This window comes from Geotrypetes seraphini, chromosome 5 (assembly GCF_902459505.1).
Source record: "Geotrypetes seraphini chromosome 5, aGeoSer1.1, whole genome shotgun sequence".
Lineage (NCBI taxonomy): Eukaryota > Metazoa > Chordata > Amphibia > Gymnophiona > Dermophiidae > Geotrypetes > Geotrypetes seraphini.
The window spans coordinates 235,729,785-235,745,461 of record NC_047088.1 but is presented as its reverse complement, the minus strand read 5'-3'; the positions used below and the strand labels follow the sequence as shown (position 1 = coordinate 235,745,461).

Sequence of the window (15,677 nt, the reverse complement as noted above, 5' to 3'; positions counted from 1 at the left end):
GTGCGAGTGGTCCTGCCGGGGGGGGGGATGTATCGGACGTCGGGGAGTCGGCCGGGCAAGAGGGCTTGGGCTCCCTCTTGCTCCGATCGTGGATGCGGGTGCGGGTGGGAGCGCGTGCGAGCGGTCGTTCGGGGTGGGGGTGCGAGCGGTCCTGCTGGGGGGGTGAATCGGGCGTCGGGCGGGGTGGGAACTATGTTTTAAAACTTTGGTATACCGCGCTCACGCAAATAACGCGCGAGGGGTATGCGCGGTAGGTAAAAACGCGTATAACGCGCGCGTTATATGCGTGAAAATACGGTAATAACTGGGGTTAGCAGTAAAATAAGATGTCTTAATGGTAGCCCACACTTAAAAAATTTTCCCCATAGTTTGCACTTTAGAATTGGTTTTATTTGCCATTTATTTTAACCCTATAATGAATTTTAAAACACAAATTCAAACGAGAGACACATCAATTTATATCTGTATTAAAGATCTGCCACTGTTGATACAGAACTATTAGCTATTGAACAATGCTATAAAAACAGGTTTAAAAAAATACTAATGAACTACGTACATTTTCTATTGAAATGCCTTCATGGCAGGCTTATAAAGAAAGAATAGTACACTATTTATTTATTTATTTAAATATTTGGATTTATTTACCACCTTTTTGAACAAATTCACTCAAGGTGGTGTACAGCAAAATATGTTATACATAGGCAATAGACAATTATAGTAGAAAAGAACCAGTGGTCCAACGTGCCCAGCAGTCCGCTCCCGCAGTGGCCCCCAGGTCAAAGACCCATCCTGAGACCAGCCCTACCTGCATACGTTCTGGTTCAACAGGAACCTGTTCAACTTTGTCTTAAATCCCTGGAGGGTGTTTTTCCCTATAACAGACTCCAGAAGAGCGTTCCAGCTCTCCACCACTCTCTGGGTGAAGAAGAACTTCCTTACATTTGTACGGAATCTATCCCCTTTTAAATTTAGAGAGTGCCCTCTCGTTCTCCCTACCTTGGAGAGGGTGAACAACCTGTCTTTATCTACCAAGTCTATTCCCTTCAGTATCTTGAATCTTTCTATCATGTCCCCTCTCAGTCATTATGCTACATTACAATGTCAACACAATATGCAATAAAACATTTTATTTCTTTATTTAAAACATTTGCATTCTGCTTTTAGCCAAAGCGGCTCACAATTAACATAGACAATCTTAGAGTACACGAAAAATCTTAAAATTCAAGTCACAAACAAGAGCAAAAGGAGACTGAGGTCTAAATGTAAACATTATATCATCTTCATTCTAATAAATAATTAGATATTCAATATAAAATAAGGTAATAGCTAACAGAAAAATGCTTGTGGAAAAAGATAAGTATTCAACAGTTTTCTAAAATGTAGCAGATTTCCACGGTGACAGGTCAAATGCACGCAAGACAATAGCGCGCTGACAAAAACGCGAAGACAACTCAGTGCAAAGACAATAGCGCGGAATTGTCTATGAACCGATTTCCACATGGCATAGGGTATAATCAAAGATAGAACATATAGACATAAGATAGGGTAACAGGAGTTAGAACATATGGGGAGTAATTTAAGGAAAGTTGCACATGAAGACAACAGAAAGGTGCTTGAATATTATTTCATCTAGGGCAGGAATGGATAAGCCAGTTCTGCTAAAATTACAAGCTGTTGCATATGGATATTGCTTTGCTAATTTGCTTCAGATAGCTTCTAAAACAGTCATTGCATGTGCTTTTTATATACTATATTTGAATATTACTCCTGCCAGAATTCTGAACTCCCCATCCACATAGAAGTCTGCATATGCTGTGCAGAATTTTGTGTAAACCTTCCGTCCCCTCCTTCTCCCCTGTGTGAGTCTGGCCTCTCTTCCTCTGACCCCTCCCCCTCCACTGCAAGATCATACATACCTGCGGGCCTCTCAAGGAAGCAGTAGTGTTGGCAGCCGGACAGCAGAGGCAGCGTTGTGAACTGGCTGCTTGCGGCCGGCCCTGCCAGGGCCTTTCCTCTGCTGCGTCACTTCCTGAAGATAGATGATGTGGCAGAGGGATGGCCCTGGTAGTGCAGGCTACAAACAGACTGCTCAAAGCGCTGTGCCTGCTGCCACCACTGCTCTGGGTGGCCCTTAGGTATGTTTGATCTCATGGAGGGGGGGGATGTCGGTTGGAAGGACAGAGGCCAGACCTATGCGGGGGTGGGGGAAGAGGGAACATTGCTGCTAGGCCCATGGTGTGTGTGTGGAGGGGTAGAAAACAGTACATGGATGCTAGAGTACAAGTGGTGGGGTGGAGAGGAGGGAACATGGATCCTGGACTGCAAGTGGGTGGGGTGGTGGGGGAGAGAAGAGGACATAGATGCTAGACCCGCAGGGGAAGGGGACATGGATGCTAGACCTGTAAATAGAGGGGAAAGGGGGCGAGAAGGAAGAGATGCTTGACTGTAGAAAGAGGGAGAGAGAGAGAGAGATGCAAGACCATAGAGAACAGAGAAGGGATTCAGGGTGCAAGTGAGATAGGTGGTAGGTGGGGTGAGGGGACATGGATGCTGGACTGCAAGTGGGGGTAGGGAGGATGGTAGAGAGAGGAAGAGAGACTGACCAAGACCAGAAAGGGGATGGGAATGGAAGACGAGATTCTTAGCCAGTGGAGAGAGAGATGCCAGATTATAGGGGCCAAGGAGGGGATTCCGGGTGCAAGTGAAAGAGGGGTGGGATTTACAGAGAGATAGAACTGCAGTTGGAGTAAGAGAGGAAACTGAGGAGGTTGGAATCTGAGAAAGGAAAAAGCAGGAAGGAATTTCATGCCTTAGGATAGGATAATTCTATGCAAAACACTACAAATAAACTTTGCAGAATTTTGAAATGCTGTGCACTGAATTTTCAAAATTTTGCGCAGAATTCCACCAAGAGTAGAATATAGTGAAATGCACAGGTACTATAAAGTTACAAACTATAGCATCTTATTAGCAGTATAATAAGGACTGAGAAAGATACAATAACACTTGGGGCTCCTTTTATCAAGCCACGCTAGCGGGGTTAGTGCATTGGACATTTCATCACACGCTAACCCCCGCAGCCAGCTAAAAAACGAACGCCTGCTCAATGCAGGCATTAGCGGCTAGCGCGGTATTACGTGCGTTAAACCCCCACCGCAGCTTGATAAAAGGACCCTTAATCCTTTTCAATGCCATTGTCTGCCACAAATACAAAACAAAACCTAAACACACTCAAATTAGGGTAATAATAACGCTAAAATTTTTTTTAAAAGTTTTTAATAGTTCCCATTTACACAGTTGTAATCAATTTAAGATACTTGCCTCTCCCTCTTCTGCTAGTTGTTCTGCTGCCTGAAACAAAAAGATATTACAATTGTGAAACCATTTAAAAAAAAAAAATCTATTTTTCAGGTCTTTACTTCACCAGAATGAGCTGTCAGCAAAAATTTACAAAATAATCAAAACATTGTCATCAAACCTGCAGACAAAGGTGGCTCTGTAGTGATAGACACACAGAAATATATTGAAGGAAGACACAGATAATTCTCATACAAAATGTACTAAAGGAAACTGAATAAAGAACTCATACTGGATTACACTTCTCCCTCCATATTCGCGGTTTCAGCAATCGTGGATTCGATTATTCGTGGGTTTTAGCTTGCTGGCTCCTCCCCCCAAATTACATCAGCTTGCATAGAGAAATTGCTGATTCCAAGCGTTTACAGAGAAAATCGCCGATTCCCAGCACTTTCTTCATCATGTTTCGCCTCTCTTTCAGGAACAGGCCAGGTCTCCCACCATGTTATTCGTGGTTTCACCATTTTCAGGATGGTTTTTAAGAGAAAACAGTGAATAACATGAAAAAGTTATTCGCAGTTTTTCTGTATTTGAGGTTCTATTAATCACCTATCAAAGCAAATACGGAGGGAGAAATGTACACTAAACAACTGAAAAACCTTACCAAAACACTCCCAAAGAAAGTACAACCCTATTTAAAGAAACTCATACCTACATTCTACCCCAAATCCACAAACCAGGCAACCCTGGCAGACCAATCATATCTGGTATTTGCACGCTCACAGAGGAAATATCTGGACTCACGGAAGCCATTTTAACCCCCCTCCCCTAGTGCAAAAACAAAGCATCATACAAGACACCACAGACTTCATGAACAAATTGAACAATATCAAACAGCTCCCACCTAATGTGCTGAAAGTTACAATGGATGTGGAATCACTATACAGCAACATCCCTCATGCAGATGGCATTGCTGCATGTGAAACATTCCTAAAAACTTCTACCCTGGACTAGAGAATGACACGGGGAAAAAATCTGTCCCCGTCACCGCCCCGTCCCCTTCACTGCCCCGTCACCGCCATCCCATTCAACGCCCCGTCACCATCCCCGCAGCATCCATATAAGCCTTAGTACTGCAATATTTAGCTTATTCCTTTCTTATAAATCAAAGTTCTGGCTGCTGAACTAGAGAAAGAGATGTTCAGCTGGCAGGGCTTTGTTTATAAATTTTTTATCAACACAACTAATATACTACTTTATCCTAAAGCAAAAAATAAATAAATAGAATTTCTTTTTCTACCTTTGTTGTCTGGTTTCTGCTTTCCACATCTTCTCATTCAATTCCTTCCATCCACTGTGTGTCTTCTCTCTGCGTCTTCCATTTGCTGTTACTGTGCCTCTCCCTTCACCCCCCCTCCAATTGGTCTAACACTCATCTTCTTCCCTAAGCTCCCCCATAGTCTGGCATCTGTCTTCTTCCCTTCCAGCGTCTTCTCCCCACTCTGTCTTCCACATTTCCCTTCAGGGTCTGTTCCTCTCTACCCTCTTTCAATGTCTGTTCTATTCCTTTCTACCACCACCCTTCCCTCCCTCCTTCACCATCTGTTCCTTTCTACCACCCTTCAGCTCCTCTCGCGTGGCTTATCTATCTACCTCCCTCCCTCCCTCTTATTTTCGTGGCATGTTACAATGTAATTTGTGCAAGCCGCTGGAGCCTACGAGCTCGGTCCCTGTCCCATCCCCACAAACCATCTCGCTTCTGTGTTCCTATTTTCCCCATTTCTAATAACTCCCCTATGTATCTGGCATTGCCCCCCCCGTGTCCATATATCATCCCCATGGCATGTCCCCTTTATGTCTCTGTCCCTATGCCCCATGCACATAATGTCCCCTCTTTCTGTTACCTTCCTGTGTCCAGATTTCCCCTATCTTCCTCTTCCATACCAGTGTGTCTCTTCTTTTCAACCCGATCTAGCTTCTCTCCCTCTTTCTTCCCTCCCCCCTTCTTCCAGCATCTTGCTCACCTGCCTGTCATCACCTTTCTTTTCTGCTGTGGGTTTCTTTCTTTCCCTCTTCATCCCCTTGGCCCAGAATCTTTTTCCCTTTCACTCCCTCCTTCCTAGTGTGAGCCGGGAGCCTTCATCCGCCCGATCGCAGTATTTAACCAACTCCCTCCCTCCACCTCATCTTATATGCTGTTTGCCGGCTTTTTTTTTCCTGCGCGGCTGCGTGAGTTGATCAATCTTCTCCTCTCCTGCAACTTCCTGTTTCCGGTTACGTCAGAGAAGATTGATCAACTTGCGTAGCTGCGCGTGCGCGTCTTTTTGAACGCATGCGGCTCGGGAAAAATAAAGCCGGCAAAAAGCATATAAGGTGAGGTGGAGGGAGGGAGCTGGCTAAACGCTGTGATCGGGCGGGTGGGAGTTGCTGGACTGCGCGATCCTTGATGCCTCACTGCGGAGACAAGACCATTCACTGCTCCACAGGGCGGTGAATGGGCTTGTCCCCGTCGCGACTTCTATTTTTCTTTCCCCGTTTCGGCGGGTTACCTGCGGCTACTCGCGGCTAGCCGCGTATAACAACCACCGTGTCATTCTCTACCCTGGACCACCAATACTCACCGGAAGCTATTACAGCATTAATCAAATTCATTCTAACTCACAACTATTTCCACTTTAACAATATCTGCAAATCACGGGCACTGGTATAGGCACCAGGACGGCACCACAGTATGCGAACCTCTTCAGGGCAAAATGGGAGAGACATTTCTGAATAGTGACTCTACCAAGACACTGGATTTTGAATTGTAAATACCACCCCCCCCAATTCTACGAGAGCTTTCTTGACTAGTGAATGACTTGGTGAGAAGAAATCCTTCCTGTACAGAAACTGTGGCTGTAATATAAACCCAGCCTGGTTAAATCTTCAGTTCCCGCTTCCCTGGTCACTGCACCAATCAGTAAAGGGAAGAGTGTTCCTGACTAGCCCAGCCAGTGATTCTGGAAAAAGGAAGGAGTGGAAAGTGGTACTAGAGCTGTTTAGGCTGCTGCATTAGTATTAGCCAATCATTACATCCTTCAGAAGATGAGAAACAACCTAGAAGCTAACCCTGGGATCAGAAAGCAATCCATGAGAGAGATAAAAGAATCAAATAGAGGGAAAGGGAAAGGGACTTCTATGCTACCTTTTTTGTAGTTTGTTTGTGGTTTTTTTTTTTTTATAACCACACAAAGCAGTTTACATACAGGTACTTCAAGCATTTTCCCTATCTGTCTCGGTGGGCTCACAATCTAATGAACCTGAGGTAATGGAGGATTAAGTGACTTACCCAGGGTCATAAGGAACATAAGAATTGTCGCTGCTGGGTCAGATCAGTGGTCCATCGTGCCCAGCTGTCCGCTCACGCGGCAACCCTTAGGTCAAAGACCAGTGCTTTCTGTCTAGCCTTTCTTGCGTACGTTCCGGTTCAGCAGGAACTTTTCTAACTTTGTCTTGAATCCCTGGAGGGTGTTTTCCCCTATAACAGCCTCCGGAAGAGCGTTCCAGTTTTCTACCACTCTCTGAGTGAAGAAGAACTTCCTTAAGTTTGTACAGAATCTATCCCCTTTAAACTTTAGAGAGTGCCCTCTCGTTCTCCCAACCTTGGAGAGGGTGAACAACCTGTCTTTATCTACTAAGTCTATTCCCTTCATTAGCTTGAATGTTTCGATCATGTTCCCTCTCAGTATCCTCTTTTCAAGGGAGTAGAGGCCTAGTTTCTCTAATCTCTCACTGTACGACAACTCCTCCAGTCCCTTAACCATTTTAGTCGCTCTTTTCTGGACCTTCTCGAGCAGCACAGGGTTTGAACCCACCACCTCAGGGTGCTGAAGATGTAGCTTTAACCACAACATCACACTCTGAGGAAAAGACACCACCAGATAAGGACACTGCTATTAAAGAATGTTTTTCAGGAGTCTCCAGGATACTGAAAGCTCTATAGAAGCTAATAAGAGGCTAAATGTTGCAGATGTTGTGCTCTACCTCTAAACGGTTGCCCTACAGCTTAAAACTTCCATATCAAACATTGTGGACTGGACTTAGTTGCTGTATGTCAAAAGAGTAGGAAGCGAGTAGAATTTATGTGCCAATAGCCTCCCAGTGAAAGCTGGTCACCCCTACAAACCTTCACATTTTACTAAAGTAATCCATCTAGGCCCTAATTCTGTAACCGGTGCCTAATGTTACATAGTAGATGACGGCAGATAAGGACCTGAATGGTCCATCCAGTCTGCCCAACCTGATTCAATTTAAATTTTTTTTTTTTTTGTGATTTTTCTTCTTAGCTATTTCTGGGCAAGAATCCAAAGCTTTACCCGGTACTGTGCTTGGGTTCCAACTGCCAAAATCTCTGTTAAGACTTACTCCAGCCCATCTACACCCTCCCAGCCATTGAAGCCCTCCCCTGCCCATCCTCCACCAAACGGCCATACACAGACACAGACCGTGCAAGTCTGCCCAGTAACTGGCCTAGTTCAATATTTAATATTATTTTCTGATTCTAAATCTTCTGTGTTCATCCCACGCTTCTTTGAACTCAGTCACAGTTTTACTCTCCACCACCTCTCTCGGGAGCGCATTCCAGGCATCCACTACCCTCTCCGTAAAGTAGAATTTCCTAACATTGCCCCTGAATCTGCCCCTCAACCTCAAATTATGTCCTCTGGTTTTACCATTTTCCTTTCTCTGGAAAAGATTTTGTTCTACGTTAATACCCTTCAAGTATTTGAACGTCTGAATCATATCTCCCCTGTCTCTCCTTTCCTCTAGGGTATACATATTCAGGGCATCTATTTTGGAGGAGCCCAACTAGATAAGCGCCAATCTAAATTGAATAACAAGATCAATTAAGCTTTTTAATCAGCAATAATTGAAAGATAGGCACCTATCAAAATGAGTGATTCTATAATAAGGCGCCTCTAAAAATTTAGGCAGCCTTCAAAAAAATAGACGCTACACACGTTAGGCGTGGCTTTGTGTTAGGTGCCTTGTTACAGAATCGCTGCTCTTAAGCGCTCGCATGGCCGCCTAACTTATAGTGGTGCCTAGAGCTGGCCTGCTTATTGGGCGCCACTCAGCGTGATTCACTAAACAGCACCCAATTTTACTTGGATCGCGCTGAACGGTGCCTATTTCAGCGCCTAACATTTGGGCACTTCTTACAGAATTTGCCCTCCAGTGCTTACACGAGTGAAATAAAGGTGTTACATTAGTATATGTCTTTAAAATTCAATGAAAAAAAAAAAGTCAGAGGCATCCAGTGACCACTGTTTTTACAACTATGTATTACATTTTAATTTGTAGACTCCTGATGAAGACACATTGTTTATGTGCTGAAACACTGGCCGTGTCGAGCCGAGTTGTAATCCATTTCATGTGATTCTCCAATAAAGATTGTGTGTTCCTAAGCAAGGACTATCCTTTCATCCTTACTTTTTTCTGCTTGCACTGTTTTTAAAAGACAGGATGGACAACGTGAAGTCATATGAAGACCCCTTTCTCAGCATGCTGCTCCTGCTACAATGCTCACACTAGAGTCATTTTCTAAATTTGTGGGCCAGCTGTGCTCGTAAATCTCATGTTACACATCAGAAGTGCTATTGCAACAGTTAATATGGTGTTGGCATTAGGAAACAGAGCGGTGACCAGGGGCAGCACTATTTTGGTGGATGGGGGAAGTGAGGGGATACCCTAGAGCAGTGTATCACAAACTAGTGTGTTGTGGAGAAATTCTGAGAGTGCTGTGAAATGCCGGTGAGGAGAGGCGTCAGCTGACTGCTTACAAGACATGCCTCTCGCAGTGAGACACGTGTCCTGTAGGCAGTCAGCTGGCACTGGCGCCCTCCTCCTCCTCCAACACCCCCTAAAGGCTTAGTAATTGCAGCCCCAGGGCCCCATCTGGAGGGTCTCTGCACATGCACAGAAGTCGATGTGATGATGTCACATAAGCACGCGATGTCATCAAGCTGACGTCTGTGCATTTTCGGATGCTCTCCAACTGCAGCCCCAAGTTTAGTATGCCGCAGCTTTAAAAAGTTTGCGGGACACTGACCTAGAGGAAGGGCCTGGCATATCTATTTTGGTTTAAGGAATATTGTGGAGTTTCAGTACCTTCCCATAAAAATGCTACCAACCTCCATGTACAGCTCAAATCAGGGCCATCAATCATCACCAACTTAAAATATGATTTGAGCTACAAATAATTAAAGTTTAAAGAACTGTGTGTGAAAAAAATATTAAGTGCAGATATCGGTGTCCTAAAGTAAAGCATTAATATAAAACAGTACACGATGTAGAACTAAAATCTATACAAACTGTTTACAGCATTGAATATATACAGGAATTCAGGACAATGTAGCCCTTTGCTTTACAAATACATGCTTTTCCTTTCAATTGTCTCGCAATGTTGCACTCTATACAAACCAACTTGGCCTGCTTCTCTGCTTTCTTAGCAGCTTTCTCAGTTTCCTTCTGTTGTTTCTTAAGCGCTTTCTTGGACTGAGACTGCTCCTCCATTGAACTACAAGAGGAAGAAACAAAGCAATTGTAAAGTCTGTTATGAAGCTGTAAATATGATATTAAAGGTGACCTTGCCATTTCCAGTTCTATTTATTCTACTTCCTCCAGGAAGTACTTAGTCAATGGGAAACCAGACTTATTCACAGCATTACAAGACACAGTCATATTCCGTGTTAAACAGTGCTTTCTTTGACTCAAGAATATTTTTTTATGTTATAACGTTTTTCTTTAAAAAGCCCAGGAAACTGGGGGAAGCACGTGCTTGCTGATAGCATGCAAAGGATATCTCTTTTAACACTATGCTGTACACAAATGAAGAACAGGTATCCTTTTTCAATTAAGATGCTAACAGCACTTGGGATGTTTGATGGGCTTGGCAAGCATTGTGCTCAATATACTAAAGAGGGCATGAACTCCCTAGCGTGTTTCAGCCGAGCGCCCGGCTGTCATTTTGCAGCTGCAGAGACCGCACCGGACCGGTTCCGGGATCGGACTCGCGACTCGGCGGTGTTCGCGCATCAATTGTCAAGCGCCTGCTTTTCCCGGTGCGCCTGCACCCCGTACTTGAAGGTGAACAGACCTTTCCTGCTTTAACATCTTCAGCAGCATTTAATTCAGCACGCAAACTTCGGATAATGCCTGTTCTTCCGCACATGCTCAGATCAGGACTAACTGAGCATGAGCAGAAGAACCAGCATTAGCGACCAAAAGATTTTCCATGAATCATGCCACTGCTCACGGTGGAGTATGGGCGGGGAAGGGGTAATTTGCATAGCGCGCCAAGGGGTTGTATTTCGATTGGTCCAACGCCTTGGCACGCTATGCAAATTATCCCTTCCCCGCCCCTACTCCTTTACCGTGAGCAGGGAAGAGTAATTTGCATAGTGTTTTAACATCGACCTATTAAAACATTTTCGCCCGCGCTCCAAAGGTCCGCCCCTTCAATGTCGGAACTTTTGTTTCCCGCTATGCTGAGGGACGAGGCAGAAAGTTTTGGGCGGGTTAGGTTGATGGTACTAAGTAACTTCCCTCTGTGCTTTCAGCAGGGTATTTTTGGAGAGAAAAAAAGTTGTAAGCTCTTTCAAGCAGAGACTATTTTCATACTTTTAACTCTGTGCAGCCTGCGTTGTCTGTTAGACCTACAGAAAAATTTAATATTAAATTTTTGGAGAGAAAAAAAGTTGTAAGCTCTTTGGAGCAGAGACTATTTTCTTACTTTTAACTCTGTGCAGCCTGCGTTGTCTGGTGGACCTATAGAAATATTTAATAGTAGTAGGTCCTCCAGAAAGGGGGGGGGGGGGAAGAGTCCAGGGCCAGACTTGGCTGTGCTTTTCCCTCTTTGTGACTCTGCAGAGCTGCGTACATCTGAGAGCGCTATAGAAATATTTAATAGCAGTAGGTCCTCCAGAAAGGGGGAAAAAAAAGTCCAGGGCCAGACTTGGCTGTGCTTTTCCCTCTTTGTGACTCTGCAGAGCTGCGTACATCTGAGAACCTATATAAATATTTAATAGCAGTAGGTCCTCCAGAAAGGGGGAAAAAAAGAGTCCAGGGCCAGACTTAGCTGTGCTTTTCCCTCTTTGTGACTCTGCAGCGCTGCGTACATCTGAGAGCGCTATAGAAATATTTAATAGTGGTAGGTCCTCCAGAAAGGGGGGAAAAAAAGAGTCCAGGGCCAGACTTGGCTGTGCTTTTCCCTCTTTGTGACTCTGTGCAAATCTGTTGCATCTGAGAACTCTATAGAAATATTTAATAGCAGTAGGTCCTCCAGAAAGGGGAAAAAAAAGTCTAAGGCCAGACTTGGCTGTGCCTTTCCCTCTTCTTTCATCACAGAGTGTTTGGGGCAGGTTAAGCCCAGACGAGCAAAAAATAAAAATCCTTGTAGCACTCACTGGTTCCTGTTAAAGTGACACATCTGCCATTCCTTTTTTTGTTCTTATCTTGCCCTGTCGTAGTGTAATTGGCTCCCACATTACCACTCAAAAGTCTTATTCATAGGTACTTTTCATTTTACCAACATGAGTAAAAAAAAGTGTTCAGAAAACAACACTGCTCAGTTATTTCAGAAAAGAGACGCCACAAACCAATGGTCAACTGCTGATGTGGCAATTTCAGACAAAGGCATTGCAGAGGCTGGTCCATCAGGGGAAATCTTTTCAGCACTCACTCTGTCAATTGATAAATCTAAGCACCACTTATCCTGCATAAACAAACAATGGTTTAAAGAGTTTGATTGGCTAATGGTCAAAGAAAATGGTATGTGGTGCTCATTGTGCATGAAATATTCAAACAAACACCTCCCAAAGAGGGAGTTATCTTGCGTAAATGTGCCATGCACAAGAATTCAAAAGGAAAGCTTGCTGGACCATGAAAAAAGTAAAACACACATTGAGTCTTCTGATCTTTTAGGAAAGCGTGTACTAGAGCAAACTGGAATCGGTCAAATTGAAAGATCTGTATCTATGTTAAATAGCTTACCGAGAGATGCCTTTGTGGGAGCTTTAAAATCCATGTATTGGTTGGCAAAAAATGAGTTACCACATACAACGTTGTTTGAAAAGCTGTTGGAACACTGTAAAGAAATGGGTTGTTCCTTTTTACAACATCTCAATGTTGGTAAAAATGCACATTACACCTCAGAAAGGATAATGCAAGAGCTGCTGGATGTCTTAGCATCAGAAATAAAGTCTAACATACTGAAAAATATGCACGCTGAAAATTTTTTCAGTTTCTGTGTGATGAAACCACAGACATCTCAGTTGTAAAACAATTAATTATTACATTAAATATTCTTGCCAGGTCACTAAACAGGTCAAAATTAGTTTTGTATCAACCCGCAATATGAGTGATGGCAAAGCGGAGACTATAACCAACACACAGAGTGAGACTATGGTTGGACTAGGGTCAGATGGAACAGCTGTTATGATTACGAAACAGAAAGGTGTGGCAAAACTGCTTAAAGATAAAACATCTGGACTCTTGGTCAACTGCCACAGTGTATACCATCGATTGGCCCTTGCAAGTGTCCAAGCAGCTGCTGCCATACCTTATTTAACAAATCTGAATGACATCTTAAGGCAGCTGTTCTATTTCTTCCAAAATTCTTCAGTTAGGATGGCTGGTTTAACAGAAATGCAAAATATTCTGAACATTCCCTAGATTAAGCTGAAAATGGCCAGTGACACTAGATGGCTGTCTCATGCCTCTGCAGTACAGTCACTATGACAATGCATGATGAGTGTCATAGCTGCACTGGAAAGAGAGGCCACTGAACGAAATGACATCACAGCTGAAGGATTAAGCAGATGTATTAAAGCGTACAATTTTGTTTCCTCTAAGGCTTGACAAAGGCAAGATGTCAATCTTACCGAAATTGAGCCAATTTTGCTCGCCACAAAATTGTCCATCATGCAGTTGAAAGACACTCCTGGGAGATATTTTCAAAGCCTTCATCTTTGTCTGGCAGAAGAATGGTCAGATCTCCGCATTATCTATACACAGAGTGATGTAATGGTATTCAAAATTGCAATATATGAGAAATACCTAAAGACAGTTGTCAAGCACCTAGATGCAAGATTCTCTGATATGCCAATTATTTCCAGCTTTTCAAAAGTTTTCAATGCAGAAACTCACGATTCAAGTGAGTGCTGAAATTCTTTTTGCTCATTACTCCAAAAATGGTAACCGTCCAATTTTTAAATATGAAAGTAGCAGGTAAGAATGGACAGTTGCATCAAAAATGATCAGAAGTCAATCATACAAAGACTTCAGTCCAAAACAAATTTTTACTAAAAATGGCAACAACATTAGAGCTCAGAGTCGTTTCCAAATTTAGCCAAACTAACTCATATTGGGCTAGTGATCCCAGTGAGCACAGCTGAATGTGAAAGGGGATTTTCTGCCCTTAAAAGGATCAAGTTATGTTTGAGAAATTGCATGAATCAAAGCACACTAAATAATCTCATGCTGATCTCCTTGGAGGGCCCAGATCCTAAGGACTTTGATTATGGGAAAGCTGCAGACAACTGGGCCTCTAGGAAAAAAAGAAGAATAAATATTTAACTGAAGACACCTTCTGCATATGCAAGTTGGCTTTGAAGGTAAAATTATGTCCTTACCTGATAATTTTCTTTCCTTTAGTCACAGCAGATGAATCCAGAGACTAGTGGGATGTATCAAAGCAGTCCAAACGTAGGGAGGGAAATACAGAAGTGAACGGGAAATCCCTCGCCCCCAAATCCTGCCCTGTAGCACGTGTCCTAGGAGATTCTACATTCCAGAGAGTATGTTACCCATGATCATACAGAGGCTACCCTCCCTAGCCTATGTGAAAAGGAGCCATCCTTGCCTGAGAGCACCATGCTGTGGAAAACACAGCTACATCCCACAAATAGAATGAGTGCAAAGCAGCCTCCCATCATATCCGACAGACCCCAAATATCCTCCTGTGGAATGGAGCCATCATGCCTGGCAATGGTCCTTAGCTAATGTCAAAACCCATGAGCACCACCGCAGACCAGACCTTTTCCTCGCAAGGGTCTAGGGCATCAAGCCTGGAAACGGGACAAGGGAAGACTCCTCTAACTGAAGGCCTCTGAAGCACAAATCTATACAGCTCTCTCAGGAGGCAAACTGTTGACCAAAGTCAAAAAGAATGCCAGAGGAGAAGCAATACAACAAAACTGTACCTGAGCCCCGAAGTTACAAGTGCCTTTCCCATGGCCCCCAAATAGATACAGCAACAACATGAGACACTGAGATATCTGATCCAACTTTTAGCCCACTCCTCCACATGAATGACCCAGAAGGAGTGGAAAGAAAAAAACTCTGATCCAGAGAAAATGAGCTGCAGCTAGCCCACAACTAGCCTAGCCCGAGCTGTCAGCCGGCCGGGATTAAACAAGGTACACTAGGCTGCCCGTGAAATGGCGCCCCAGCCAAGGCCAACCTCAAATAGGGCCTGCTGGAATCACTGCCGGAGGCGGTATCCCTCCTCCAAGAGGATAAAGACCGACAGCGGTGGCACCAGCAACTGCAGTGACACCCCCCCCTCTTTCTTGGCGGGAGGAAAGGGCCTTGGCCGACCGCCCTCAGGGCCTGTTGCTGCCTGCGCGAGACTACGGCTGAAGTAGCCTCGGCTGTCCTATGCGACAAAGTAGTAACAAACTCCTCCCACCGGCACCTCTCCAAAGAGAATGGTAACTTCTGTAGCCCCGCGCCCACAGAACAAGTGAGCTTATGAAACTTAGGTAGCCAGGTTCTTCAAAGGGGGAGGGGGGAAGGGACCTGAGAGCCAGGTGTTGCCCCCCCCAAATGGCACTCTACAGCCCCCATTCCGCAGCTCAACTGAGGCCTGAGCCGCAGGAACCTTTCTCCCCTGAGGCCTAAAGCCGCAGGAACCTTTCTCCCCCACTGAGGCCTAAAGCCACAGGAACATTTCTCTTCCACTGAGGCCTAAAGCCACGGGAACATTTCTCTTCCATTGAGGTCTAAAGCCACAGGAACATTTCTCCTTCACTGAGGCCTAAAGCCACAGGAACATTTCTCCTCCACTGAGGCCTAAAGCCACGGGAACATTTCTCCTCCACTGAGCCTAAAGCCACGGGAACATTTCTCCACTGAGGCCTAAAGCCACGGGAACATTTCTCTTCCACTGAGGCCTAAAGCCACGGGAACATTTCTCTTCCACTGAAGCCTAAAGCCACGGGAACATTTCTCCTCCACTGAGGCTTAAAACCACGGGAACATTTTTCCTCCATTGAGGCCTAAAGACACGGGAACATTTCTCCTCCACTGAGGCCTAAAGACACAGGAACATTTCTTTT

The 15,677-nt window shown here is 44.4% G+C and overlaps 1 protein-coding gene across 2 annotated transcripts in view; it reads right to left on the bottom strand.

Annotated features, from left to right (window-relative positions):
• DARS1 (aspartyl-tRNA synthetase 1) overlaps positions 1 to 15,677 on the bottom strand; it is a 195,319-nt gene that overhangs the window by 103,962 nt on the left and 75,680 nt on the right. The window contains exons 1-3 of one of the 2 annotated variants that reach the window (XM_033945565.1): positions 10,436 to 10,580; positions 9,760 to 9,856; positions 3,322 to 3,351 (exon numbers count right to left, since the gene is read on the bottom strand). In XM_033945565.1, the coding sequence (XP_033801456.1) occupies positions 3,322 to 3,351; positions 9,760 to 9,856; positions 10,436 to 10,464 (156 nt within the window). In that variant the 5' untranslated portion in view covers positions 10,465 to 10,580. Of the gene's footprint in view, positions 1 to 3,321; positions 3,352 to 9,759; positions 9,857 to 10,435; positions 10,581 to 15,677 lie in introns of those variants that run through there. The other variant, XM_033945564.1, reaches the window with a different exon arrangement.